Below are 26,311 nucleotides of genomic sequence, written 5' to 3'. Positions count from 1 at the left end.
CCCCAGGATTGCCCAAAATTAAAATGCTTTGTTTAAACTTGGAACCGGTTATTAAGGGTTAAGGATAGAGCTATTGGCTTCCTTTTCTGCTAATCTCAATGTCGCTCTTTTAAATAAATAATAATAATAATTAAAAGAAAAAAAACAGAAATTAGGAAATCTGCTCAACATATGTATCTCAAAGTGTTTTTTTTTCCGTTTGAAAGCCGTTCAAAGCTGAAACGGCGGTTTGCCAATCATTTGTGCAATGTTTTCATTTTATGAAAATAGTAATTAAAATCTAGAACCTTTTATCCTCTTTTGTGACACATGCTATTATTCATTTAACCAGCTGACAGAATTAATCGTCAAAACAAAGCTAGTGAACCTTTGAAAAATCGCCTCACTCAAAATTTCACTCAAAAGGCTGAGCAAAGCTAAATAAAGAATTCAGATCGTTTTCACGACCTTAGTAACTGATTATTTGCAGATCTCGACAGGCTCATGCAGTTATGATGGCGTTTCCGGTATTTTATGATCGATTGCCAGGACAGTTTTGATATTTTTCGTAAAATGATTGAGCAACTGATATCTTGCACACCTACGTTACAAATGTATTTCCGGTATTTCCTGTTCGATTACTAAGAGAGTTTTAATGTTTGCTACAAATTGATTAGTTGCAGGCTTAACCAATGCCCTTACCAAATCATACAGTTACGTTATCTTTGTCATCAAGAAAACATGGGATCATCTTCCCTGTTGTTCTTGAATTTATAAATTACGTCTTCACTTAATTTTGAAAATTTTGAAAAAAAGAGGAAAAAATAAAGCAATGTTCCCATAAGCCTAAATAGTGTTTCGCGCGCTTTAAATCGGCCTTTAATTTTCCGCAGAAGTTATACAAACTTTTTCCCAGTTGTTTTAACAGTTATACACCCAATTGATGGTGGTTCGATGAATATATTTGCTAAACGTCGAAGAGTATACACTGATAACATACAGTTTACTTCTGACTGTTCCAGTCTGTTTATATTTAAACTTCAGTTTGAGACGGACAAACCAGGGCGACATAACTTAGAAAACACTTAGCACGAAGATCACGGTGATAGCAAAGATCTTGAAGTAACAGATGAGTAAGTAGAGAAATCTTAACATCAATAGAAAAGGACAGAACTACTTTAAAGTTATGTAGGAAAAAAGGTTGTAGTGATCATCACTAAATTTGCCACGAGGGGTGGGGGGGTACTCCCTTATATGGACTATATAGGTATGTGCGGCCCCAAAGGGTATGGTTTTCAGTCATTTTGGTCATAAATAGGGCATAGATTTTGGCCATTTTGGTGTTAAATAGGGTATGGCTTTCGAATCTCTTTACGGTGGCCAAATTACATTATCAACCCAGTTAATAAAACCAAATTATATGGTTTTTGCATCTAGTCTTGAATTGGGTATGTTTTTTTTTATTAGAAGAAGCTACTTTTTCATCTTTATCGATAAAACCGATCAATGAGAGCTCTTCATAAACTATGTTTAGGGCAACTTCGCCAGCCGGGAATCCAATTTTTCTTCTGTCAGGTCATAAATCGCAGATTTTGGTCATAAATAGGGTAGGATTTTAGGAAGCGGGCCGCACACCCCCACCCAATTTTCTGGGAGTACTCCCCCCCGGAATAGGCCAAAGTCTACAGGATGACATTGCAGTCATGTTACAGTGGCTAATTCGATTGCAGTCTCACCCCGCTTGAGCATTCATTCAATTAACCGATGATAACCGATCACAACAAAGTTAAAAATCATAACTTATCTTGTATTTGTTGTCCCAATAGCAAACAGAAACCACGTGGGATCGCTGAAAAAGAAGAATTAAAACTACGTTATGAAAACAAAGCAAACTAACTAGAGAAAAAGAAAGAAAACGATTTTTTAATTATGTTTTATGTTCGTCTTAATTGCCTTATATTTAAGCTTTAGCAGTCAAATTGCACACGATTTCATTTGGAATTATTTTCGCCGTGTTGGCGCCGAACCTCTCCATCCAAAATGGCTCCACAATCTGTAAAATATATTTCCACGCCTTTTCTTCTAATATCCTTTTTCCGTAAGACAGTTTTAAGAAGTTATGCCATTTAATATGGAGTATAACATTGCATGTGTGTCGCAAAAGAAATTATATGGAACTTTCTTTCTCTCTGGGCGAAAAAAACCGAGCTTTATCGTCTAAATAAAAACTCACATTGAGTACTAAAAACGGCTCCTAACGGAAAGTTAATCACGTTTGTTCCTCAAGAGAACTATCTTGCTGATGAAAGCTAACAAAACTTAACAACGTCGCCACGAAAACCCTCTTTGTTTCTATACATCATGCGTGCAAGAATGAAAATAGTGTTGTTTTCAGCTTTGAGCAGCAGGTATCTAGAAGCTACCCAATATCTTATACATTTTCAGTATGATAGAGGTCCCACTGTTTCGTGATTAATAACACGCAAAATGTAAGGCTCGTTACTCCATCTGTGTTGCAGGTGCCTTAATTGATTATTAAAAGGTGTAAATAAACATTTTTCTACGTTTTAAACTGAAATAAATCTTCCGAATTTTGACACTCAAATGAAAATGCCACTTTGATTGCTCGTTCGCTGTTGCAAATTGAGGGCAGATGACCGTGAAACATCTGAATATTACTGACTACAAACATCAGTGATAATTATAGCGGTTCTGTTTTTGAAGTACTTTGTTGCTCACGGCAAACCTTGCTGTGTACATGACAGCCACAGGAACTGATAGCGTCTGAAGAAATACTAAGGGCCTGTTTACAAGGAGAGAGGTCTACCCTAGCAAGTGGGTTAACAATAGCTGGAGGGCAGAAGATAGCCCGGGTTTACAATCGCAAGCAAAATTTCACAGGTAGGGTAACCCTACAACGCGGGACAATTAAATGCGCGGTTACACTCAAAGGGTCTGGAAACAATTAGTTAGTTAACCTGGGTAGGCATGTTAACTGGAGTGGAGTGGAGTGGAGTGGAGTGGAGTGGAGTGTTTACACGGGAGAAAGTTAACACGCCTGCCAGGGTAACCCTAACACGCAGACAGGGTAACCCGCCTACCTGGGTAACTCTGGCTGCCTTATAAACACGACGCAGAAAAAAAGAGGAAATGTTTGAGTGCTAGGGTAACCCGCTTGCTAGGGTAACCCTCTCCCCTTGTAAACAGGTCCTAAACAGGAATGCTTGGTTAACGCGCGAAGATCCGCCGGTCAGCCTTTCTTATATAATAGACTTTGCGACGTAGATTGTACTGCGCATGTGTAAAATCATTTCTTCCTCTCTCAATATGTCCTACAGCTTGTCTTGCCGGCCGCTACAGGCAACGACGCTTGCCAATGTAGTCTCAAAACAGAATTTATTTACAAACTCCGACAATCGAGATCAAGATTGATCCACACACACTTCTGAACTTTGTACGCGATTCGCTAAAAAGAAAGATTACGCGAGCAATTACCAAAGATAACTGATTTTCAAACACTGAATTGTCTTTTCTTTCCGGCTAAAGAACTTACATTATGTAGGAGCTTTTGGAAACCCGCAGCACAACGGTAAAAACTACAACAAACATGGCGACTGTTTCCCGCGTGTTCGCTCTAAGGCCGCTGTGGGAGGCAAAGGCTTCCCAACACTCGAGTAAGAAATCATTTAAATGACAATAATCGATAAAAGGTAACGAGAGCCAATTTGGCAGTGCAACAGTGTTGCTCGACAGGTCTCATGAAAAATGGTACCCGTATATATTACTTGGTCTTTATTTCTCCGATGAAAAGGGGCTCACTTCGCAAGTAGATAACTGATAAATTATTGTCGAGATTAGAGTATAGCGGTTCTGAATTGATGTTTTGCTGATAGCTGTGAGTTGATCAAAACTTTAACCTTCAGCAGGGAAACAACTGAGAAACAGCTGAGGTTCGAGATTTGAAAATATCACTAAAAGCTGAGACTTGGGCTGAAACGCTAACCGAAGTTAAAAATTCGCGCAAGATTATTTTGATAACTGAAATTCCAACATCCCAATCCAGAACCTCTAAGCGGTTTGCTCTTTTAAGTGTAGAAACGAACGGAAAAAACGACTGGACTAAGTTTTTTCTTTATTGCTTAAAGTACATACACCTTGCACTAGTTAAACAATACAAAAACAGTTAACGTACTTCACGATACTGGCACTGCTTTCAGTACTCTTGTTAAGACTACAGTATATATTACTACGTTTAAAATATGTATTTCCATTACTCTATACTTAAGAAACCTTTACATACAGTATATAAACATAAAGTTCATACCTTGCCCACTTACAAAATTCAAAAACGCAAGTTAAGTTCTGAGTTAATTCTGGACTAAGTTCCAATGCATTAGAAAAGTTTAAGCACGAGTTGCGTTTGCCGAACACTAATTAGAAACCAATCTGGGACCTTATCTTTTCATTGCAAAGTCATTTGGCAATCCAGCGAAAATTACGATATACCCCTCCACTCCAGTAAATTGAGGGCGGGACGGGAAGGAGTAACTAGCAGCAGGAAGAAGGGTTGGGGGGAGGGATCTCGCCTTGCTCTCTTTCTCGACACCCTCCCTACCTGGTGCTGTTCTAACGGTTACTGTGATGAGTACTTCGGATGGAGCAAGTGACTCAAACCCTAGCTTATATAGGACATTGAGTTGCGTTCGTGAGCAAGACAGTGAATGGCCGGTACACACGCTAGGTAACATGGTGCGAGGACATGTTGAAGTAAAAATGTTCTTCTTGTGACATGCCCGTTTTTCCGAAAAAGTTCTGTTGTTGGGACACAGTTTTGTCCCCACAAAATGGTGCAGTGTAGCTTGTTTGAATTCGTAAGTCATGAAGCAGGACAAAATGACGTGAATTTTCAAAGTCGCATCGTGTGTACTGCTCTTTAAAAATGTTTATGTCTCAATCCGCTTCGTGTGCAAGAGCTTGCGCAGCCTTCTCTAAAATCGCGTAATGTATTCCGAAAACAAAATATTATAAATAATGAACACAATAAATGAAACAATTTACTACAGTTATAAATACTAGACTAGCCTTTGCTACCAAAAGAAAGTTCCACGCTATTGCGGTTCCAAATAAACAATTGTTCTTGCGTCGAAATGTTGGATGACCCTGCGTCCAGAGAGTTAGAATTTGGTTTTAACTTTCATCTCTGTGCGTTTCAGAGAATAGTGGTAACCTCTGAACGTGTACCATTCGACGCCATCGGCATAAGAAGAATGTGAACCATTAAGGTAAACGCCGTTAAGATTGGAGGAATGGCATTTATAGTACCACCAGGCTCCTTTGTACGTTTGTGAGCAACTGCCAGTATCCTTGTCATTGTCGTTATCTTTCGTAGAAAACTGCATACCACTAAAAGAAAAATGACAGATTGTTTGTATGTTATATCATGAACAGCACATCTGTCAATATGTGAAATTCATACCAAGATACAAGGTGACCAACACACAAACACAAACAAAGAAACAAACAAGGAAACAAAGAAACAAATAAACAAACAATCAAACCACCAACGAGGATCATCGAAAGCAATACTTATCGTGTCGACTAGAAGCATTATCTGAACTTCTGCTTTAACATGGAATTCAACTGGTTTTTTTGTTTTAACTGGACATAAGTTGATTCTAACGCGCGCTCTTATTGGCTGATTCAAGCACGGTAAGGTGGCAATGGCTAACTCTGAATGTCGCTCGGTGAGCAACAGTTAAGCAACTTTCGCCCACTCTCCCATTAACCAGAGGTTACTTTGGCTTAGGGGTAACTCCTATTGCCTCATTAGTTTACACTAAAATTTAGCTTTCTGAGAATACAATTTTAAAATTACTGGCCCCTTGGGAAGCAGCTACATGTAGCTCTGTATTCCTTCGACAGATTAAAACAAAACTAACTGTAATGGCGCGAACACTTGTATATAGCATGTATATTTTTAAAGAAGCGAAGCAGACTGAGGCGATTTTTTTAAAAAAAATTAATTTATTTATTTATGATGAGAGCCACGGAGATAGGATATCTAAAGTTAAATTCAACTGAGAGAAAAATAATAACAATAATAATGACAATAAAATAATAAAAACAACAGAAAAACTTAGGAAAACCTGAGCCAACATTTAAGTCAAAGAGTAAACTAGAAAGTTCAAAAACTTCCAAAAATTTAGAATGTTAGTTTCAGAGACATTTCAGACTTTCGAAAATTTAACGTGGGTCTGAAACCTATCGACATAATGTTGGAAAAAAGTTGTATTTTAGAATGCTTATCACAACTCGATATAATAAAAAATGGGCCTCACCAAGCCTTCTTTGAATTATATGCACTTAAAGGTAAAATTAAGGGTTAACGGGTTATATCGTTGCTATGCAGCCTATTATTTCCAGAGGATGACCACAACCATTGTTTGCTATCAATGTAATACCATCACTTGTTAAAGTGTGGTAATATTGACCAGTCAAAGTATTACTGCTGGAAAAGTGCTGGAAACTGTTGCCACTAGCCTTAAAAGCGAAGTGTACAGTCGCCCAAAACGAATCATTCGTAATAATACGGAAAATGCTTAAATATTACTCTTACTTATGGCCTGCCCCTGCCATCGAGTCACCAGCCGTGCCACTATATCCTCCAATCAAAAGTCGGTACTTATCTGCCTCGTCTGCCACCTTAAAAGTCGTGTACTCAGCGTATCTGATGTTTCCTTCAAAGTCTTCCAGGTCAACTCTCAGTATGACATCATCAGTAGCTGTCAGATGGTGGAGATTGTCGTTTCCAAGCCAGAACTCGCCGTTCAGATCTCCAAACCCGTTTTTGTAGGATTCCCAACCAAGATAGAAGTCAACAGAACCGTCCAAACGTCTCTGAAAAACTGTCCAACCTCCACCGTCCGTGACCATGTCACACAACACTTGTATTGGTTTGCCGCCATCTGGATTGATTGTGTACACGCCATTGGATGTGAAACCAATTTGGAGAAGTTTGGCACAGCTCTGGGGTTCTGTTAAAGCAAGAAATAAATTATCTTATTTCCTTATCCAAAAGTTGAATTCCACTATGTCAAATGTTTTTACGTACTGCAAGGCTTTCTCATGAAGCCATCTTTGCACTTGCATTGCACGGTGTCATTTTGATAGTTGGGGATGCAGATTTCTTTGTCACCACAAGGAGAACTGTCCGTCTCACAGGCACTCTGTGTGAAATAATTATTGATATTTTAGTCTTGCTTCAATCGATGTTATCATTATCCTTTCAGAAAACTGGATCTTCAGCTATTTCCTAACTGTTAGGTCCAATTGAAATTTAGAAGAATTGGTTTTTGTGGAGGGAGTAGAAGCAAAGAACCCAGAAGTAACCCTCTGAGCAAGGCGAGAACAAACTGAGCAAACTCAATCCACTTATCGGATTCGAATCCACTGCGTGATCCTCGCTTACCCGTTTAAGTGAAATGAAGCCATATCTCTTAAAGTGTTTGATTTTGTTTAATGTGCATTTCATTTTGTTCGATTCATCTTAAAAGTTTGAAGTTTTTATGAAGAAATTTAGGGTCTTAGCAATCATGAAAGACCATGCATTCATTCTTGTTAAATTTACAATATTATTTGAATTTTAACTTTACCTGGCGTCCTTTATAAATGAAGTCTTTATCTTTGGCGAAGTTTGCAAAACCAACGAATCGATCCGAGTCGCTCAGTTGACACACGAATCTTTCAGCGTTTTTCTTTGCAGTATTTGTGCCATTGGTGGGTCCAAAGTTGTAAGACTGGCACGTCTCTTCACTGACACACGCAACCTGACATGAACGTTCCGTATCCACTTCTATTTCCTTGATTACGCTTCCATTGAGCTTGTATCCCGCTATCGCTTTTGCGAAGTTGACAGCTTTCAAATCTGGCTGTGAAATACGGCTAATACCGTACACAGTCGTGCAGACAAGGGTTAGCATCCAGAGATACATGTTCTTTCGTCACAGGAAGGTTTGATAAAGTGTGATGAAAGTGTAAATGTTTTAATGAAAATGGAATGAGTGCGTAAACAGGTTACTAAGAGGTAGCAGGTGCTGGAAAGTGTTTCATCAAAATAACTTAAGAACACGGAACTTTTAAAATGTGAGCTTGTGTTACGTTACAAATGGTAGCTATTCTTGCCTTGCAGGGATTGCTTTCGTCCTGGTTGTAAGATGCGTATTTCCTCATTTGGCAATGTTTAATATAGTCAAGCGCAATGAAAGAAATGTTGAATATTTTTCTATTTTTAATTGTCGAGCTAACGAAAGCTTGAGCGAATTTTCCCTTATTTAACTTAGAAGGCTCACTAATTAAACACTGTCAATACTACGCCTTGCATTATTGACAGATAGAGTAGGAAAACGTTTCATAATTAAAATTAAAAGTCTTCTCATGTTACGCAGCAGAGCTTGGTGTATGTTTTGCCTTTTCTCTTACTCTCATGGCTGTAAAAGTGAATGGCCTTTTTATAGTAGAGGACGTATTATCCGTACAGAAGGATAATGCCTCCTCTCCGTTTTTGTACTAAAGACTCATCAACCGTCTGGACGAACTTGGACAAACATTTGAAGTTCGTCTGGTTATGCGTCTTTAGTTTAAGACAGGCACAAAACAAGACGTATTATGGGTTTAGACGAGCTATCCTTCGAAATGCGTCTTGAGCGACGCAATACGAGAGATAGTTCGTCTAGACGCATAATACGTCTTGTGCCCGTCTTTATACTAGAGACGCGCACATAACCAGAAGAACTACAAATGTTTGGACCGACATCGAACTTGTTATTGTTGTGAAAAGTCGTATTCCCAGAGTGAGCCTAGTTAGAGCACGGAATTTATCTAATATCAACAATGCACTGCAACTATAACCAGCTTACCACAAAAAGGTAGCGGTGTCTTATTTCGAGGGAGTTATGTGCTGCTTCTATTAATGACGGCATCTTTATAAAATATTCTTATTTCTTCTCTTCAAAAGAAAAGTTATAAGTTTTCACGCCTTTAATACCAGGATTAAAACTTAAAAAAGCCAAATTTTGAAACTTTCAAAAGAATGAAGTTAAATGGAACAATAACGGACTTGTTTTTTTATGCTTGTGAAGAATTAAAGGTGGTAGTCACATTTAATAAGGGTGTAATACTTTCAGTTTGTTATCCTTTGAAACTGGCCAACTGTAAATTATCAATATGAATTTCTATTAGCTTTATATTTAGTAGATCGTTTTGTCCCTAGGTGTATACTTTTAGACAACGCTCATCTTTTTAAACATCGATATGAGTTTGATCTATGATATACTGTCGACAGCTATATTATTATTATCATCATTATTATTATCACAGTTTCGGTCCAGCTGAGGTATTTTACCTTAGTGGTAAACAATACTCTTTCCTTGGATCACTGCAATTTTGCTTTTTTAAGTGATATATCAGACACAAAAGACCGTGTTTGAGCAGGTCTCCATGCCAAACACCGAGAAGAGCGTTGAAAATAAGACGCCAGCGGCGTCAAATACTGTTAAATAGGAGCAGTATCTTTCTGGTACGAAAGGAAATAAGGATTTGGATCATTTTTAATCGAAAGCTAACAAAACTTAACAATTATAAATCATCACGAAAACCGTAGTTAATCATCGTTGCAATATTATTTCTTTATACCATGCGTGCAAGAATGAAACAAAATGTTGTTTTCCTCCTTAACGATAAGCAGCAGGTATCCACAAGCTTCCTTTAATTGTTTTTCATGACTATGCACTTTGTGTGCACCTGCTTATGTACTGTCTCCTCAAAAATAACACGCGTCCGATGCGTATACACGAAAGGGTTTCTCCGCGCTTCACGTCACCACAACATGAGCCTGGTGTGTGAAAATTTCAGTTCTTACAGTGCCTCAGTCTACCCATATTAAGAAATAGCTACCAGGGAATTAAATGCTGGCAGGAGCTCGTGACCCACTGGTTCCTGATTCTGGGGATAACACTTCAATGGACTATTATCCCATCAAGGGGTGGGGTGGGGTGGGAAGGGGGATAGCAGTAATGCTATGGCCCGTTCACACCAGCTAAACTAATTTAACTAAAAAACACCTGAACTTAGTCTAGAACTCAGAACTTCATGGCGTTTTTCCGGTTTGTCGATTATCCTTTGCAGTCATTTTGAAAAGATAAAATTTGAAACAACTGCTGCTATTGGGATAATTGTTCTCGATCTTGTTGGAATGTTGGATGACCGTAGGTCCAGAGATTCATGATTTGGTTTTAACCTTCATCGCAGTGTTTTTTAGAGAATAGTTGATACCTCTAAACGCACGCCAATTGACGCCATCGGCATGAGAAGAATGTGGTCCTTTCAGATATAAACCGTTAAGATTGGAGCTATGACAACCACTGTACCACCAGGCTCCTTTAAAATTTTGTGCGCAGCTGTCATTAGCTTGGTCATTGTCTTTATCTTTCGTAGAAAACTGCATACCACTAAAAGAAAGTAACGATTAAAAACTTGCTTTGAAGTCCTGCGTCATGAAGCAGGGACCTCAGTTTTAAGCGTTGCATCGTGCGCACTGCAATGCAGTGCTCTTGCAAACTGTTCACGCTACAAATTAGAAATGAACCAATGTCCACTTCGTCTGCAGCAGCTTGCGTACTGTCCCTGTAACTTGCGTCCTATGTGTCCATACGAAGGAGCTTGTCCCTTCTTATCGTCCCCCCCCTTTTCATCTTCCCAGAGTGTGTGCCAACACGCACCTTAAGGAATCAAATGTTAAACCCTTAGCAAACCCTTAATCCAACGATAAAACTAAGCTCAATGTTAGCAGCCAGAGTCGTCAAGTGAGTCACCTATTGTCTTTCTGACTTGGTTGCTCTCATTAGCGAGTCGTGTGCCGACGGTGTCTCTCCTTATGTCACAGAGTTACTTACTTATTTACCAGTTGTGCACATTATAATAGATAAACATTTCTTTTTTAAACCTATTTCTATTACGTCATCATATCACCAATTCTATTCTCACACAGAATTAAAAAAAAGGAAAAAAATTCACCCAAATGTTAATAAATAACTGTTGCCAAATTAACCCTTCGCCTTTTTTATCACGGTCATCAAATCACTTACATGCACTTACTTACTAGCCGTGTATATTATAATGTATAATGTAAACAGATGTTAAACTAGTGTCTTCGAATAACTAGCAGAATACTAATATGACTGTTTTTAAAAAACGATGCATTAACTGCTCAATTATTATTTCTGTTACCTGTGGTATGTCATAGATTCACCCGCCGTGCCACTGTATCCTCCAATCAAAAGTCGGTACTTGTCTGCCTCGTTTGCCACCTTAAAAGTCGTGTACTCAGCGTATGTTTTGTTGCCGTCAAAGTCCTCCAGGTCAACTCTCAGTATGACGTCATCAGTGGCTGTCAAACGGTGGAGATTGTCGTTTCCAAGCCAGAACTCTCCGTTCAGATCTCCAAACCCGTTTTTGTAGGATTCCCAACCAAGATAGAAGTCAACAGAGCCGTCTAAACGTCTCTGAAAAACTGTCCAACGTCCACCGTCCGTGGTCATGTCACACAACACTTGTATTGGTTTGCCGCCATCTGGATTGATTGTGTACACGCCACTGGATGTGAAACCATCTTGAAGGAGTTGGGAGCAACTTTTAACAATCGGCTTTGATAGATAACAGAAATAATTAATGAAATATGGCATGTTGGCTTAGTAAGTGCTGCCAGTTTTGCCGCTACAATTCTTCTGTTGTAATTTTGCGGATCTTAAGGATTTAAAGGCAAATTTCAGCAGCTTCTCTTTTCAAGAATGATAAACAAAAGTATAAGTATTAAAGCTTTCTTCAGGCCAAATGGTCCATACAGCTGGAGCCTAGCTCGAAGTGACTAGGAGTGTTTCCACTCCCCCCGCAGGGTAACTCCCCAGTATTTAATTTGCTGGTATCCATTTACACACCTGGGTGGAGGAGTAGTCTGTTCCCCAAGAATTCACCGGACCCCAACAGCCAAAGGTACATGTCAGTCAAGTAAAATGTTGTAACTTTGAACAGAAATCATCAGGTTTTATAACAGCTTGAAACGTTCTACTTTTGTGTTGTTTTCTGTTTATAAATAGCTAATCAAGTAATCAATTAATCGAGTCAATTATATAAAGACACTTAGCTTACCGCATGGTTTTCCGATGTAGCCCTCTCTGCATAAGCAGTTTGCTCTGTTTTCTTCATAGTTAGGGATGCAGACTTCATTGTCATCACAAGGAGAACCGCCTGTCTCACAACCGCTCTGTTTTCAGAAAAGGTAACCCAGTTAAAAAGAGCTCCGTCCTAAGGATTTTCCACATTTTTTGTCACCAGCAAGAATACGCTGGAATTTATTCAAGCGAAACTACAGACTACCACAATTGATAATCCATCAATTATCTGTAAACCCGGCCCTACCAAACTCTATGGCAAAAGCCCTAGGAACGAGGCTGTTGCAAAGTGTGACATTTCACATTGACTAACCTGAAGGGGCTTACGGACAATCACGTGAAAACCAAACCTTTTTAGTTCGATGGGTTACCAAATGGTGCTCCGCTCAAGCACTTTCGGCGCGCAGGCTGGAGCTCCCCTAAAATCGAGGAATATCCGAGTGATATTTCCACATTTTCAACAGATCCCACGTGTTGCGAAAAATATTTGAACTATAATAAACAAAACAGCTTTCAATTATATTTTCCTCGAAGCTCATCGGCAGAATTATAACGATTTTACATAGCCCCTGTAATTAACAGCTGTTTGCGTGTTCCGTAAATGGCTTGTCATCTGTGTCACAAACTGAGTATCATCTGATCAAAGTATTAAATGAATGAAAGTAAAAGCAGGAATAAACGTTTGCAGGAAAAGTTTTGAGCGAAGATTAACAATGCCGAGCCAATCAGCAATCAAATTAAGGGCGCTTCAGATTATAAAATTTTGATGACGCGAAACGAAAACACTATTATGTATTTCCGGATTGACAAAAACAGCTCACTATACAATATCATTGTGGAGGCTGGAAACAAAGAGATTTTTAAATCGAAAGATATGTCATTATGAAATATTAATAATTGGACAAATGTTTTTTGATAATAGATTAAAAAGAGAAAGTTTGAGCTTTGAAAGCTTGAAAAATATACATGCTGTATACATAGTGTTTAAATACACATACGGAGTAACATTTCTTTCATAGTTTTCCTTGGGACTGAAAATATGTTAGAACACAAACACGTTCAATTCTCCGATGTTTCAGTGCAGTTTTATACCTTTAAAAAAAAATTACCTTTATTCCTCTGTAGAGAAATTCATGATCCTTTGTGAAATTCTTCAAGCAAACAAATCGATCAGAGTTGCTCAGTTGACACTTGAATTTGTTCCTATTTTTTTCTTTGAATCCAAAGTTATACGACAGATAGCCAGTCTCTTCCATACATTGCAGTCGACAAGAACCCTCCGACTCTACCTCTATTTCTCTAATAACGCTTCCATTGAGTCTTCGTTCTCTTATTTCTTTAGCAAAGTTAACAGCTTTGAAGTTTGGCGTTATCATTTTTGTTAATCCGTTTGTAGAAGTAATGATTACATAGGCTAGAAGCCACTGTAGATACATGTCCTGCTCTTAGATTTTGCTTTGATAGGGATCTTATGCATTTGGTGACTAGAGCTGGACATAACTCTGTGACTAGCATTAATTATTGATTATAGTTATTAACTTAGAGTTGTCATAAGGTGATCTGAATTTTGTTATGACAGTTTTTTAATTTGTATATTTTCGAAGGTGTTAACTTTCAAACGCTTTGCATGGCAATCAGTGGGGAATTGAAAGTTACTCAGACGAATTAAAATCACAAATTAAAAACATCGTCGTATCCAGATCTAGATCTTCATATGAAAACATTAAAAGCTTGGCCTGGTCCAGTTCCCATAACAGTCAGTTTCCATAGAAATAAGCATCATTAATCCTCTTGATAAGAGACTTTTCTAAATGATGTTATTTTTAATACAGAAAATTTAAAACGGAATTTCTTTGCACTTGTGAATAATAATAATAATAATAATAATAATAATGATGATGATGATAATTATAATAATAGTTCATTTATATAGCCTACACATCCATTATTTGCCCGAGACGCTTTACAAAACTATCCATCAAAACTACAATTTTACTCTAAGAAACTTTGAAAATTAAAAAAAAAAGAAAAAGAAAAAAGAACTAGGAAAATACCTAAAAATATGATAAAGAGTTACTCTTAATAAATTTAGTAAAACGGAAGGTCTTGAGTTTTTTCTTAAATAATAAAACTGCACTGGATGGACGTATTTCCAAAGGAAAATTGTTCGAAATACTATATACGAAGTGTCACTAAGCGGTAAAGGCCAGCCTTACGTTTACTGTTGATCTAAAATATTGGATGGATCAACTTAAGCACTTTTCGGATGTCAGCGTTAAATAATTGGTCTCTTGTCAAGTCAGAGTTGATTTACTCTTGACTAAATCCAAAGATTTGGACTCCATTTTTAACTTTCATCTCTGTGCGTTTTAGTAATATGGTGATAGGTCACCATACTCGTTTGCTCGAAAATGACGATTTACCTGTATGGCAAGGTCCAGCCGTAAAAAAGCCGCCATTTTTTAATGCGCGCGCGCTAATCACGCGTGAAATAATGCGCAGTAGGGATGCGCAATGCAATACTGGGGAATGACCTTAAACATTCTTTTTATCTTTTCACTGCAAAGTAAGTCACTTTATTTAACCAGGGTAGCAACGAGGCTGGTATCCATAGGGGCCCTGGGGAATAAAGATATGTACAATCTATAGTACTAAGATCTAAAAGACAGTTAATGGCCTGCACACACTCCAGGTGACATGTTGCGCGCAAAGGCATGTTGCACTAATGTGCACTTTTATGCCAAAACAAAAGTATTTCTACGGCCGCAAAATTTTGCATAAAATTTAGCTGGTTTAATTTAAATTCGTCCGTGATGAGGCAGTGACTAAATGACCTAAACTTCCAACGTCATATCGTGTGCACTACTCTTCCAAAATTTTATGCCTCTGCTTCGTGTGCGTATACCGTCCCTGCAACAATAGCATGCTTCCTATGCGTTTACACGAAAGGGTTTCTCCCCACTTCACGTGCCCGCAACATGGTCCTAGTGAGTGCAAACCTAGGTTCTTACAATGCCTCAGTCTACCCCTATATAGAAATAACTACCAGGGAATTAAATGCTGGCAGGAACTCATAACCCATTGGCTCCTGATGCTGGGGATAACACTGCATGCGTGGACTATCATCAGATCCAGGGGGGAGTAGCAGTAATACTATTCGTTTCATGCTACAAAACCAGGTTTGTCTCAGCCACTCCCTTACCGTAGGATTCCAGCACGCAACATACCACACTCATCAAACCACCTAGGATGTAGCTGATGTGAATGGAAAAGGGACTGGCGACAAGTGCAAAGGAAGACACGCAAATGAGAAAGAGTGAGCGCAGAAAGAAAACTTCCCTCGGCATGTTTACAGGTCAGTATCAGCGATGAAAAAGATGAAATAAGGAGCATCGTATTAGAAATCTTGTAGCGCCAATGTAGTCACTGATCAGACCGGCAGACAGACTCCGAGACTTATGGAATACAAACCCAGGCCTCTGACTCCGGGCACGCAGCCTTCCTTACCACAACGTAATGTATTTTGAACTAATATCATAAATAATGCACAAAATAAATGAAACAGTTTGCTACAGTTATAAATAATAGATACCCATCCAAAATAGTAACGTAGACTGGCCTTTGCTACCAAAAGAAAGTTCTACTTCCTTATCGTGCTACAATTGTTGTCATGAATGCGTCGCAGATTTAGACGGTTAAAATCAACCATGTGTTATGTCATTTTATCTTTGCTATTTTGTTTCAAATGCTTTGAATTTTTTTGTATTTAAAAGGGAGGTTTGAAAGCCAATTTATTTTAGATTATACACTCGTTTCAAAGGAAAATAAGCCTGGCTGTTGTTGACGGCTTAACACGTACACTCAATAGCCCCAGGATTGCCCAAAATTAAAATGCTTTGTTTAAACTTTGGAACCGGTTATTAAGGGTTAAGGATAGAGCTATTGGCTTCCTTTTCTGCTAATCTCAATGTCGCTCTTTTAAATAAATAATAATAATAATTAAAAGAAAAAAAAAAAGAAATTAGGAAATCTGCTCAACATATGTATCTCAAAGTGTTTTTTTTCCGTTTGAAAGCCGTTCAAAGCTGAAACGGCGGTTTGCCAATCATTTGTGCAATGTTTTCATTTTATGAAAATAGTAATTATAATTTAGAACTTTTTATCCTCTTTTGTGATACATGCTATTATTCATTTAACCAGCTGACAGAATTAATCGTCAAAACAAAGCTAGTGAACTTTTGAAAAATCGCCTCACTCAAAATTTCACTCAAAAAGCTGAGGAAAGCTAAATAAAGAACTCAGATCGTTTTCACGACCTTAGTAACTGATTATTTGCAGATCTCGACAGGCTCATGCAGTTATGATGGCGTTTCCGGTATTTTATGATCGATTGCCAGGACAGTTTTGATATTTTTCGTAAAATGATTGAGCAACTGATATCTTGCACACCTACGTTACAAATGTATTTCCGGTATTTCCTGTTCGATCACTAAGAGAGTTTTAATGTTTTCTACAAATTGATTATTTGCAGGCTTAACCAATGCCCTTACCAAATCATACAGTTACGTTATCTTTGTCATCAAGAAAACATGGGATCATCTTCTCTGTTGTTCTTGAATTTATAAATTACGTCTTCACTTAATTTTGAAAATTTTGAAAAAAAGAGGAAAAAATAAAGCAATGTTCCCATGAGCCTAAATAGTGTTTCGCGCACTTTAAATCGGCCTTTAATTTTCCGCAGAAGTTATGCAAACTTTTCCGCAGTTGTTTTAACAGCTATACACCCAATTAATGGTGGTTCGATGAATATATTTGCTAAACGTCGAAGAGTATACACTGATAACATACAGTTTACTTCTGACTGTTGCAGGCTGTTTATATTTAAACTTCAGTTTGAGACGGACAAACCAGGGCGACATAACTGAGAAAAAACCCTGCACAAAGGTCACGGTGATAGCAAAGATCTTGAGGTAACAGATGAGCAAGCATAGAAATCTTAACGTCAATAGAAAAGAACAGAACTACTTTATAGTTATGTAGGAAAAAAGGTTGTAGTGATCATCACTAAATTTGCCACGGGGGGTGGGGGGTACTCCCTTATATGGGCTATATAGGCATGTGCGACCCCAAAGGGTATGGTTTTTCAGCCGTCTTGGTCATAAACAGGGCATAGATTTGGGCCGTTTTGGTCATAAATAGGGCATGGTTTTCGAATCTCTTTACGATGGCCAATTCACATTATCAACCCAGTTGTTAAAACCAAATTATATGGTTTTAGCACTCTAGTCTTGAATTGGGTATGTTTTTTTTTTTTATTAGAAGAAGCTCCTTTTTCACCTTTATCGATAAGAACGATCAACGAGAGCTCTTCATAAACTATGTTTAGGGCAACTTCGCCAGCCGGGAATCCAATTTTTTTTTTTGTCAGGTCATAAATCGCAGATTTTGGTCATAAATAGGGTAGGATTTTAGGAAGCGGGCCGCACACCCCCACCCAATTTTCTGGGAGTACTCCCCTCCCGGGATAGGCCAAAGTATACAGGATGACATTGCAGTTATGTTACAGTGGCCAATTCGATTGCAGCCTCACCCCGCTTGAACGTTCATTCAATTAACCGATGATAACCGATCACAACAAAGTTAAAAATCATAACTTATCTTGTATTTGTTGTCCCAATAGCAAACAGAAACTACGTGAGATCGCTGAAAAAGAAGAATTAAAACTACGTTATGAAAACAAAGCAAACTAACTAGAGAAAAAGAAAGAAAACGATTTTTTAATTACGTTTTATGTTCGTCTCAATTGCCTTATATTTAAGCTTTAGCAGTCAAATTGCACACGATTTCATTTGGAATTATTTTCGCCGTGTTGGCGCCGAATCTCTCCATCCAAAATGGCTCCACAATCTGTCAAATATATTTCCACGCCTTTTCTTCTAATATCATTTTTTCGTAAGACAGTTTTAAGAAGTTATGCCATTTAATATGGAGTGTAACATTGCATGTGTGTCGCAAAAGAAATTCCGAATTTTGACACTCAAATGAAAATGCCACTTTGATTGCTCGTTCGCTGTTGCAAATTGAGGGCAGATGACCGTGAAACATCTGAATATTACTGACTACAAATATCAGTGATAATTATAGCGGTTCTGTTTTTGAAGTACTTTGTTGCTCACGGCAAACCTTGCTGTGTACATGACAGCCACAGGAACTGATAGCGTCTGAAGAAATACTAAGGGCCTGTTTACAAGGAGAGAGGTCTACCCTAGCAAGTGGGTTAACAATAGCTGGAGGGCAGAAGATAGCCCGGGTATACAATTGCAAGCAAAATTTCACTGGTAGGGTAACCCGACAACCCGGGACAATTAAATACCCGGTTACACTCAAAGGGTCTGGAAACAATTAGTTAGTTAACCTGGGCGGGCATGTTGACTGGAGTGGAGTGGAGTGGAGTGGAGTGGACTGGAGTGTTTACAAGGGAGAAAGTTAACACGCCTGCCAGGGTAACCCTAGCACGCAGACAGGGTAACCCGCCTACCCGGGTAACTCTGGCTGCCTTGTAAACACGACGCAGAAAAAAAGAGGAAATGTTTGAGTGCTAGGGTAACCCGCTCGCTAGGGTAACCCTCTCTCCTTGTAAACAGGTCCTAAACAGGAATGCTTGGTTAACGCGCGAAGATCCGCCGGTCAGCCTTTGTTATATAATAGACTTTGCGACGTAGATTGTACTGCGCATGTGTAAAATCATTTCTTCCTCTCTCAATATGTCCTACAGCTTGTCTTGCCGGCCGCTACAGGCAACGACGCTTGCCAATGTAGTCTCAAAACAGAATTTATTTACAAACTCCGACAATCGAGATCAAGATTGATCCACATACACTTCTGAACTTTGTACGCGATTCGCTAAAAAGAAAGATTACGCGAGCAATTACCAAAGATAACTGATTTTCAAACACTGAATTGTCTTTTCTTTCCGGCTAAAGAACTTACATTATGTAGCAGCTTTTGGAAACCCGCAGCACAACGGTAAAAACTACAACAAACATGGCGACTGTTTGCCGCGTGTTCGCTCTAAGGCCGCTGTGGGAGGCAAAGGCTTCCCAACACTCGAGTAAGAAATCATTTAAATGACAATAATCGATAAAAGGTAACGAGAGCCAATTTGGCAGTGCAACAGTGTTGCTCGACAGGTCTCATGAAAAATGGTATCCGTATATATTACTTGGTCTTTATTTCTCCGATGAAGAGGGGCTCACTTCGCGAGTAGATAACTGATAAATTATTGTCGAGATTAGAGTATAGCGGTTCTGAATTGATGTTTTGCTGATAGCTGTGAGCTGATCAAAACTTTAACCTTCAGCTGGGAAACAACTGAGAAACAGCTGAGGTCCGAGATTTGAAAATATCGCTAAAAGCTGAGACTTGGGCTGAAACGCTAACCGAAGTTAAAAATTCGCGCAAAGTTATTTTGATAACTGAAATTCCAACATCCCAATCCAGAACCTCTAAGCGGTTTGCTGTTTTAAGTGTAGAAATGAACGGAAAAAACGACTGGACTAAGTTTTTTCTTTATTGCTTAAAGTACATTCACCTTGCACTAGTTAAACAATACAAAAACAGTTAACGTACTTTACGATACTGGCACTGCTTCCAGTATTCTTGTTAAGACTACAGTATATATTACTACGTTTAAAATATGTATTTCCATTACTCTATACTTAAGAAACCTTTACATACAGTATATAAACATAAAGTTCATACGTTGCCCACTTACAAAATTCAAAAACGCAAATTAAGTTCTGAGTTAATTCTGGACTAAGTTCCAATGCATTAGAAAAGTTTAAGCACGAGTTGCGTTTGCCGAACACTAATTAGAAACCAATCTGGGACCTTATCTTTTCATTGCAAAGTTCATCGCTGGCAATCCAGCGAAAATTACGATGTACCCCTCCACTCCAGTAAATTGAGGGCGGGACGGGAAGGAGTAAGTAGGAGCAGGTAGAAGGGTTGGGGGGAGGGATCTCGCCCTGCTCTCTTTCTCGACACCCTCCCTACCTGGTGCTGGTCTAACGGTTACTGTGATGAGTACTTCGGATGGAGCAAGTGACTCAAACCCTAGCTTATATAGGACATTGAGTTGCATTCGTGAGCAAGACAGTGAATGGCCGGTACACACGCTAGGTAACATGGTGCGAGGACATGTTGCAGCAAAAATTTCCCTCTTGTGACATGGCCGTTTTTCCGAAAAAGTTCTGTTGTTGGGACACAGTTTTGTCCCCACAAAATGCTGTAACTTAGCTTGTTTGAATTCGTATTTCATGAAGCAGGACAAAATGACGTGAATTTTCAAAGTCGCATCGTGTGTACTGCTCTTTAAAAATGTTTACGTCTCAATCCACTTCGTGTGCAAGAGCTTGCCTTCTCTAAAATCGCGTAATGTATTCCGAAAACAAAATATTATAAATAATGAACACAATAAATGAAACAATTTGCTACAGTTATAAATACTAGATACTCATCCAAAGTAGTAAGCCAGACTAGCCTTTGCTACCAAAAGAAAGTTCCACAGTATTGCGGTTCTAAATAAACAATTGTTCTTGTGCCGAAATGTTGGATGACCCTGGGTCTAGAGAGCTAGAATTTGGTTTTAACTTTCATCTCTGTGCGTTTCAGAGAATAGTGGAGACCTCTGAACGTGGACCATTCGACGCCATCGGCATAAGAAGAATGTGAACCATTAAGGTAAACGCCGTTAAGATTGGAGGAATGGCAATGATAGTACCACCAGGCTCCTTTGAATGTTTGTGAGCAGTTGAGGCCACTATCTTGGTCATTGTCGTTATCTTTCGTAGAAAACTGCATACCACTAAAAGAAAAATGACAGATTGTTTGTATGTTACATCATGGACACCACACCTGTCAATATGTGAAATTCATACCAAGATACAGGGTGACCAACACACACACACAAAAAACAAACAAACAAACAAACAAACAAATAAACAAACAGTCAAACCACCAACGAGGATCATCGAAAGCAATACTTATCGTGTCGACTAAAAGCATTATCTGAACTTCTGCTTTAACATGGAATTCAATTTGTTTTTGTTATTTAGCTGGACATTAGTTGAATCTAACGCGCGCTCTCATTGGCTGATTCAAGCACAGTAAGGTGGCAATGGCTAGATCTAAATGTCACTCGGTGGGCAACAGTTAAGCAACTTTCGCCCACTCTCCCATTAATTAGAAGTTACTTTGGCTTAGGGGTAACTCCTCTTGCCTCATGTAGTTTACACTAAAATCTAGCTGTGTGAAAAAACACTTTTGAAATTGCCGGCCCCTTGGGAAGCAGCTACATGTAGCTATGTTTTCCTTCGACAAATTAAAACAAAACTAATCATAATGACGCGAACGCTTGTATATAGCATGTATATTTTTAAAGAAGCGAAGCAGAGCCGATTTTTTTAAAAAAATTAATTTATTTATTTATGATGAGAGCCACGGAGATAGGATATCTAAAGTTAAATTCAACTGAGAGAAAAATAATAACAATAATAATGACAATAAAATAATAAAAACAATAGAAAAACTTAGGAAAACCTGAGCCAACATTTAAGTCAAAGAGTAAACTAGAAAGTTCAAAAACTTCCAAAAATTTAGAATGTTAGTTTCAGAGGCATTTCAAACTTTCGAAAATTTAACGTGGGTCTGAAACCTATCGACATAATGTTGGAAAAAAGTTGTATTTTAGAATGCTTATCACAACTCGATATAATAAAAAATGGGCCTCACCAAGCCTTCTTTGAATTATATGCACTTAAAGGTAAAATTAAGGGTTAACGGGTTATATCGTTGCTATGCAGCCTATTATTTCCAGAGGATGACCACAACCATTGTTTGCTATCAATGTAATACCATCACTTGTTAAAGTGTGGTAATATTGACCAGTCAAAGTATTATTGCTTGAAAGTTGAAAATTGTTGCCAGCAACCTTAAAAGCTAAGTGTACAGTTGCCCAAAACGAATCCTTCGTAATATACGGAAAATGCATAAATATTACTTACTTATGGAGTGCCATCGAGTCACCAGCCGTACCATTGTATCCTCCAATCAAAAGCCGGTACTTATCTGCCTCGTCTGCCACCTTAAAAGTCGTGTACTCAGCGTATCTGATGTTTCCTTCAAAGTCTTCCAGGTCAACTCTCAGTATGACATCATCAGTAGCTGTCAGATGGTGGAGATTGTCGTTTCCGAGCCAGAACTCGCCGTTCAGATCTCCAAACCCGTTTTTGTAGGATTCCCAACCAAGATAGAAGTCAACAGAGCCGTCTAAACGTCGCTGAAAAACTGTCCAACCTCCAGCATCCGTGGTCATGTCACACAACACTTGTATTGGTTTGCCGCCATCTAGACTAATTGGGTACACGCCACTGGATATCAAACCAAATTGAATGAGTTTGGAACAGCTTTTGATGGGCTCTGTTAAAGCAAGAAATAAATAATGTCATTTCCTTATTCAAAAACTATATTCCTGCATGCCAAGTTCTTACGTACTGCAAGGCGTTCCTATGAATCCATCATTGCACTTGCATTGCACGGTGTCATCTTGATAGTTGGGGATGCAGATTCCTTTGTCACCACAAGGGGAACTGTCCGTCTCACAGGCACTCTGTGTAAAATAATTATTGATATTTTAGTTTTGCTACCTTCGCTGTTATCATTATGCTCTAAGAAAGCTGGATCTTCCGGTATTTTCTGATTGCTTGGTCTAATTGAAACTTAGAAATGTCAGATTTTGTGGAAGGAGTAAAACCGAAGGACAAACTGAACAAACTCGACCCATTGATAGGATGGGAGCCCACTGCGCGAAGCTTGCTTTCCCCTTTTAGTGAAATAAAGCTATATTACTTAAATTGCCTGATATTGTTTGATATGGATTTTATTTTGTTCAATTCATCCTAAAGACAAAGTTTTTATGTAGAAATTTAGGGTCTTAGCAGTCATGAAAGACCATTCATTTGGTTGTAAGTTAAATTTCAAATGTTTTAAAAAATTGAAATTTATTTTTACCTGGCGCTCTTTATAAATAAACTCTTTATCTTTGGCGAAGTTTGCAAAGCCAACAAATCGATCTGAGTCGCTCAGTTGACACCTGAATATTTCAGCGTTTTTCTTTGTAGTATTTGTGCCATTGGTGGGTCCAAAGTTGTAAGACTGGCATTTCTCTTCACCAACACACGCAAGCTGACATGAAAGTTCGGAATCAACTTCTATTTCCTTGATCACTCTTCCATTGAGCTTATATCCCGCTATTGCTTTTGCAAAGTTGACAGCTTTCAAATCTGGCTGTGAAATACGGCTAATGCCGTACACAGTCGTGCAGACAAGGGTTAGCATCCAGAGATGCATGTTCTGTAGTTTTCTGTCTTCACAGAGGAACGCTTGATAAAGTGCGATGAAAGCATAAATGTTTTAATTAAAGTGGAATAATTATAAGGACGTAATTAAGCATCTGTTGATCTAAGTTTGCGGAGAGATAGCAGGTGCAGGAAAGTGTATCACTTAGGAACACGATACCATTCAAATGTGGGAACTCGTGCTTTGCTATAAATGGTATTCGCAAAAATAATTCCTTGCAGTGCTTGCTTTCGTCTCGGTTGTAGAATACTAATTTCTCAATTTTTTCCAGCATTTAATAAAGTTAAACATAACAAAATAAAACTGTGACATGAATATTTTTCTGTTTTTAATTAATAAACTAATGGCATCTTTGGTAAATCGCCTTTTATTTATGACTAAAGTTATCGTTTTAAAGCTGAATTTAGCACAAAAATGCATAACGGTGACCAGGCATTTTTCACATATGGAACACAACTTATTAAATTTAACTCATTTTTGAGTTCAACCTAACCTACGTTTTAGTTCAGTGCCTCAAAATAAGACAAAATAATCAAAACATGTAAACATTGCCTTGCATAATAGCCCTTTTCACCATTATTTTTTCTTATTTGCATCATAATATGTGAACGGAGGCAATTTCTGGTAATTTTACAGGTCCTATCTGAACCTTCCTCGCATTTTCATTGAATTTTATAGCAAAGCAAAAAAGAAAAATTTACGGTGAAAAAGGCCTCACTCCTTTTTTTAACAAGAATACCTTTTTCCGGCCCAGTCCAAGTATTCTTATTTTTCTGCCGATTATAGGCTAAAAATATTCTCGTAGATATTCTAAGATTATTCAAAGAAATACAAAGTGAACTATGCTGACACAACGTCTGATTATCTATCCTATAATGATTTTATTGACGTTGAAATAATTTAGGAGGTAGACTTCAGACAATTCAGTCTGAATAGACACACATAACGTCTTGCAGAAATGTCATTAACATCGAACATGCAGTTGGTGCTGAGATTGTTTTTTTTTTGGCTAGTTTTGCAGTTTAAAGAAAGAAAGAATTTTATACGGTTTAGTTTAAAACATATGATCATAGTATTGTATTTACAAATTTTCCAAACACAAAATCATATTCTTTTCAAATTCCCAACAGCACCCTCAGGTGTATCATTAAAATATTCTTAGAATTTATCAAATTTCATCTTCGATATGTTGTTATAAAATATGTTCTTATAAACAGTATCAAAAAGTTTTCTCACGATACACAGCGGATCTTGGTTACATGTTGTCCCTTTTTATTGTTCTAATAGTTGTAAATATCATATTTTTAGAGTTAAAGCGAAATCTAAGAGTAAGCCTTTTTACAGCAGCACTGATATTGCCTGGCAATACTAATGTACTGCAAATATAAACAAGGTATTACAAAAACAGGTTGGTGTCTTCTTTCAAATTGCCCGAAGCAGTTATTAGCTGATGTTTTTGAATAACGGAACAAAAGACAGGTAGTAAGTTTGGCGCCGGTTGTTTTAAAGTGGAATGATAAGAACATTTTCTTTTATTCGTAAGTTCTTCTTTCGCATAGAAAAAAAAATCATTTTCCTCTGAGTTTCCTGATAATTTTCTTTAAATAACCTTCGACAAAGTTTCCCGCAGCCTGTAAGCCGCAGATATTCCTGGACAATTTATCGCTTGTCGTGAGCACAGTGGCATATCGTTATAGGGGTTTACTTGCCACCTGTCGAGCGCGGTCGCATTGCTTCACGCGGATGAATATATTTAGATTTGGGGGGGGGGGGGTAGCATGACATAATGACTAAACAGTACGAAACTTTACTTCACCGAATATTGTTAAAAGTGAAGTCTGCTAATTCGCTGATAAACCTAAATTATAAATTCTAGCGTATTTAATGCAAATACAATTGTGATCATTAAAATGGAACTGCACGAGCAATAATGAAACTATAAACTCTTGCAGAGGGACGTAAAGGTGTTAAAAACAATGCTTAACAATCAAGATGAACAAAAAATCATTATTCACGAAAAAATTGTTCTGCTAAATAAAATTGGAATTGTTACGGTTTGTCGTTGATCTGGCAATGCTAAAGTGTATATCTTGTAAAGTTACAATTCCTGACTGAAAAGGCCAGTTCTTTAAAGTCACTATCGGTGTAACGTGGGAGATCATTCCTTCGTTCCTTCGTTCCTTCGTTATTTCGTTCCTTCATTCCTTCGTTCCTTCGTTCCTTCGTTCCTTCGTTCCTTCGTTCCTTCGTTCTTCGTTCCTTCGTTCCTTCGTACCTTCGTTCCTTCGTTCCTTCGTTCCATCGCTCCTTCCTTCGCTCCTTCGTTCCTTCGTTCCTTCCTTCGTTCCTTCGCTCCATCCTTTGTTCCTTCGTTCCTTCGTTCCTTTGTTCCTTCCTTCATTCGTTCCTTCGTTCGTTCGTTCTTTCGTACCTTCGTTCCTTCGTTCCTTCGCTCCTTCGTTCCTTCCTTCCTTCGTTCCTTCCTTCGTTCCTTCCTTCGTTCCTTCCTTCGTTCCTTCCTTCGTTCCTTCCTTCGTTCCTTCGTTCCTTCGTTCCTTTGTTCCTTCGTTCTTCGTTCCTTCGTTCTTTCGTACCTTCGTTCCTTCGTTCCTTCGTTCCTTCGCTCCTTCGTTCCTTCCTTCGTTCCTTCCTTCGTTCCTTCGTTCCTTCCGTCGTTCCTTCGTTCCTTC

The 26,311-nt window shown here is 38.4% G+C and overlaps 3 protein-coding genes across 3 annotated transcripts; all 3 read right to left on the bottom strand.

Moving 5' to 3' along the window:
* Nucleotides 1-3,943: 3,943 nt before the first annotated feature.
* On the bottom strand, nt 3,944-8,166 carry LOC145476233 (microfibril-associated glycoprotein 4-like). The gene is made up of 4 exons (XM_081455358.1): nt 7,632-8,166; nt 7,091-7,205; nt 6,596-7,013; nt 3,944-5,382 (listed from the first exon to the last, which is right to left on the bottom strand). Exons 1-4 carry the CDS (start codon nt 7,968-7,970, stop codon nt 5,154-5,156), a joined length of 1,101 nt encoding a protein of 366 aa, XP_081311484.1. The 5' UTR covers nt 7,971-8,166; the 3' UTR covers nt 3,944-5,153.
* Nucleotides 8,167-11,020: 2,854 nt separating this feature from the next.
* On the bottom strand, nt 11,021-13,639 carry LOC145476545 (fibrinogen-like protein A). Its single transcript, XM_081455395.1, has 3 exons — nt 13,313-13,639; nt 12,170-12,295; nt 11,021-11,678 (listed from the first exon to the last, which is right to left on the bottom strand). Exons 1-3 carry the CDS (start codon nt 13,637-13,639, stop codon nt 11,259-11,261), a joined length of 873 nt encoding a protein of 290 aa, XP_081311521.1. The 3' UTR covers nt 11,021-11,258.
* A 7,198-nt stretch (nt 13,640-20,837) lies between these two features.
* LOC145476292 (microfibril-associated glycoprotein 4-like) lies at nt 20,838-23,787 on the bottom strand. The gene is made up of 4 exons (XM_081455365.1): nt 23,274-23,787; nt 22,758-22,872; nt 22,268-22,682; nt 20,838-21,069 (listed from the first exon to the last, which is right to left on the bottom strand). The coding sequence occupies exons 1-4, from the start codon at nt 23,610-23,612 to the stop codon at nt 20,838-20,840; spliced, it is 1,101 nt and encodes a 366-aa protein (XP_081311491.1). The 5' UTR covers nt 23,613-23,787.
* Between the last annotated feature and the right edge of the window lie 2,524 nt (nt 23,788-26,311).

The sequence above is a fragment of the Orbicella franksi genome, chromosome 2, assembly GCF_964199315.1.
Source record: "Orbicella franksi chromosome 2, jaOrbFran1.1, whole genome shotgun sequence".
Taxonomy (NCBI): Eukaryota; Metazoa; Cnidaria; class Anthozoa; order Scleractinia; family Merulinidae; genus Orbicella; species Orbicella franksi.
Note: the sequence above shows the minus strand (reverse complement) of the source record. Positions and strands in the feature narration are given on the sequence as shown.

What these genes read in the sequence shown, in the direction of transcription:
- LOC145476233 (XM_081455358.1), bottom strand. Translation starts at nt 7,970, where the DNA reads ATGTATCTCTGGATGCTAACCCTTGTCTGCACGACTGTGTACGGTATT. An exon ending in CTTCATGAGAAAGCCTTGCA is followed by an intron (nt 7,014 to 7,090) that starts GTACGTAAAAAC and finishes TTGCTTTAACAG; the next exon opens with AACCCCAGAGCTGTGCCAAA. An exon ending in ATGGCAGGGGCAGGCCATAA is followed by an intron (nt 5,383 to 6,595) that starts GTAAGAGTAATA and finishes TTTTTCTTTTAG; the next exon opens with TGGTATGCAGTTTTCTACGA.
- LOC145476292 (XM_081455365.1), bottom strand. Translation starts at nt 23,612, where the DNA reads ATGCATCTCTGGATGCTAACCCTTGTCTGCACGACTGTGTACGGCATT. An exon ending in ATTCATAGGAACGCCTTGCA is followed by an intron (nt 22,683 to 22,757) that starts GTACGTAAGAAC and finishes TTGCTTTAACAG; the next exon opens with AGCCCATCAAAAGCTGTTCC. An exon ending in GACTCGATGGCACTCCATAA is followed by an intron (nt 21,070 to 22,267) that starts GTAAGTAATATT and finishes TTTTTCTTTTAG; the next exon opens with TGGTATGCAGTTTTCTACGA.
- LOC145476545 (XM_081455395.1), bottom strand. Translation starts at nt 13,639, where the DNA reads ATGTATCTACAGTGGCTTCTAGCCTATGTAATCATTACTTCTACAAAC. An exon ending in TTCTCTACAGAGGAATAAAG is followed by an intron (nt 12,296 to 13,312) that starts GTAATTTTTTTT and finishes TTCTGAAAACAG; the next exon opens with AGCGGTTGTGAGACAGGCGG. An exon ending in AACCATGCGGTAAGCTAAGT is followed by an intron (nt 11,679 to 12,169) that starts GTCTTTATATAA and finishes TATCTATCAAAG; the next exon opens with CCGATTGTTAAAAGTTGCTC.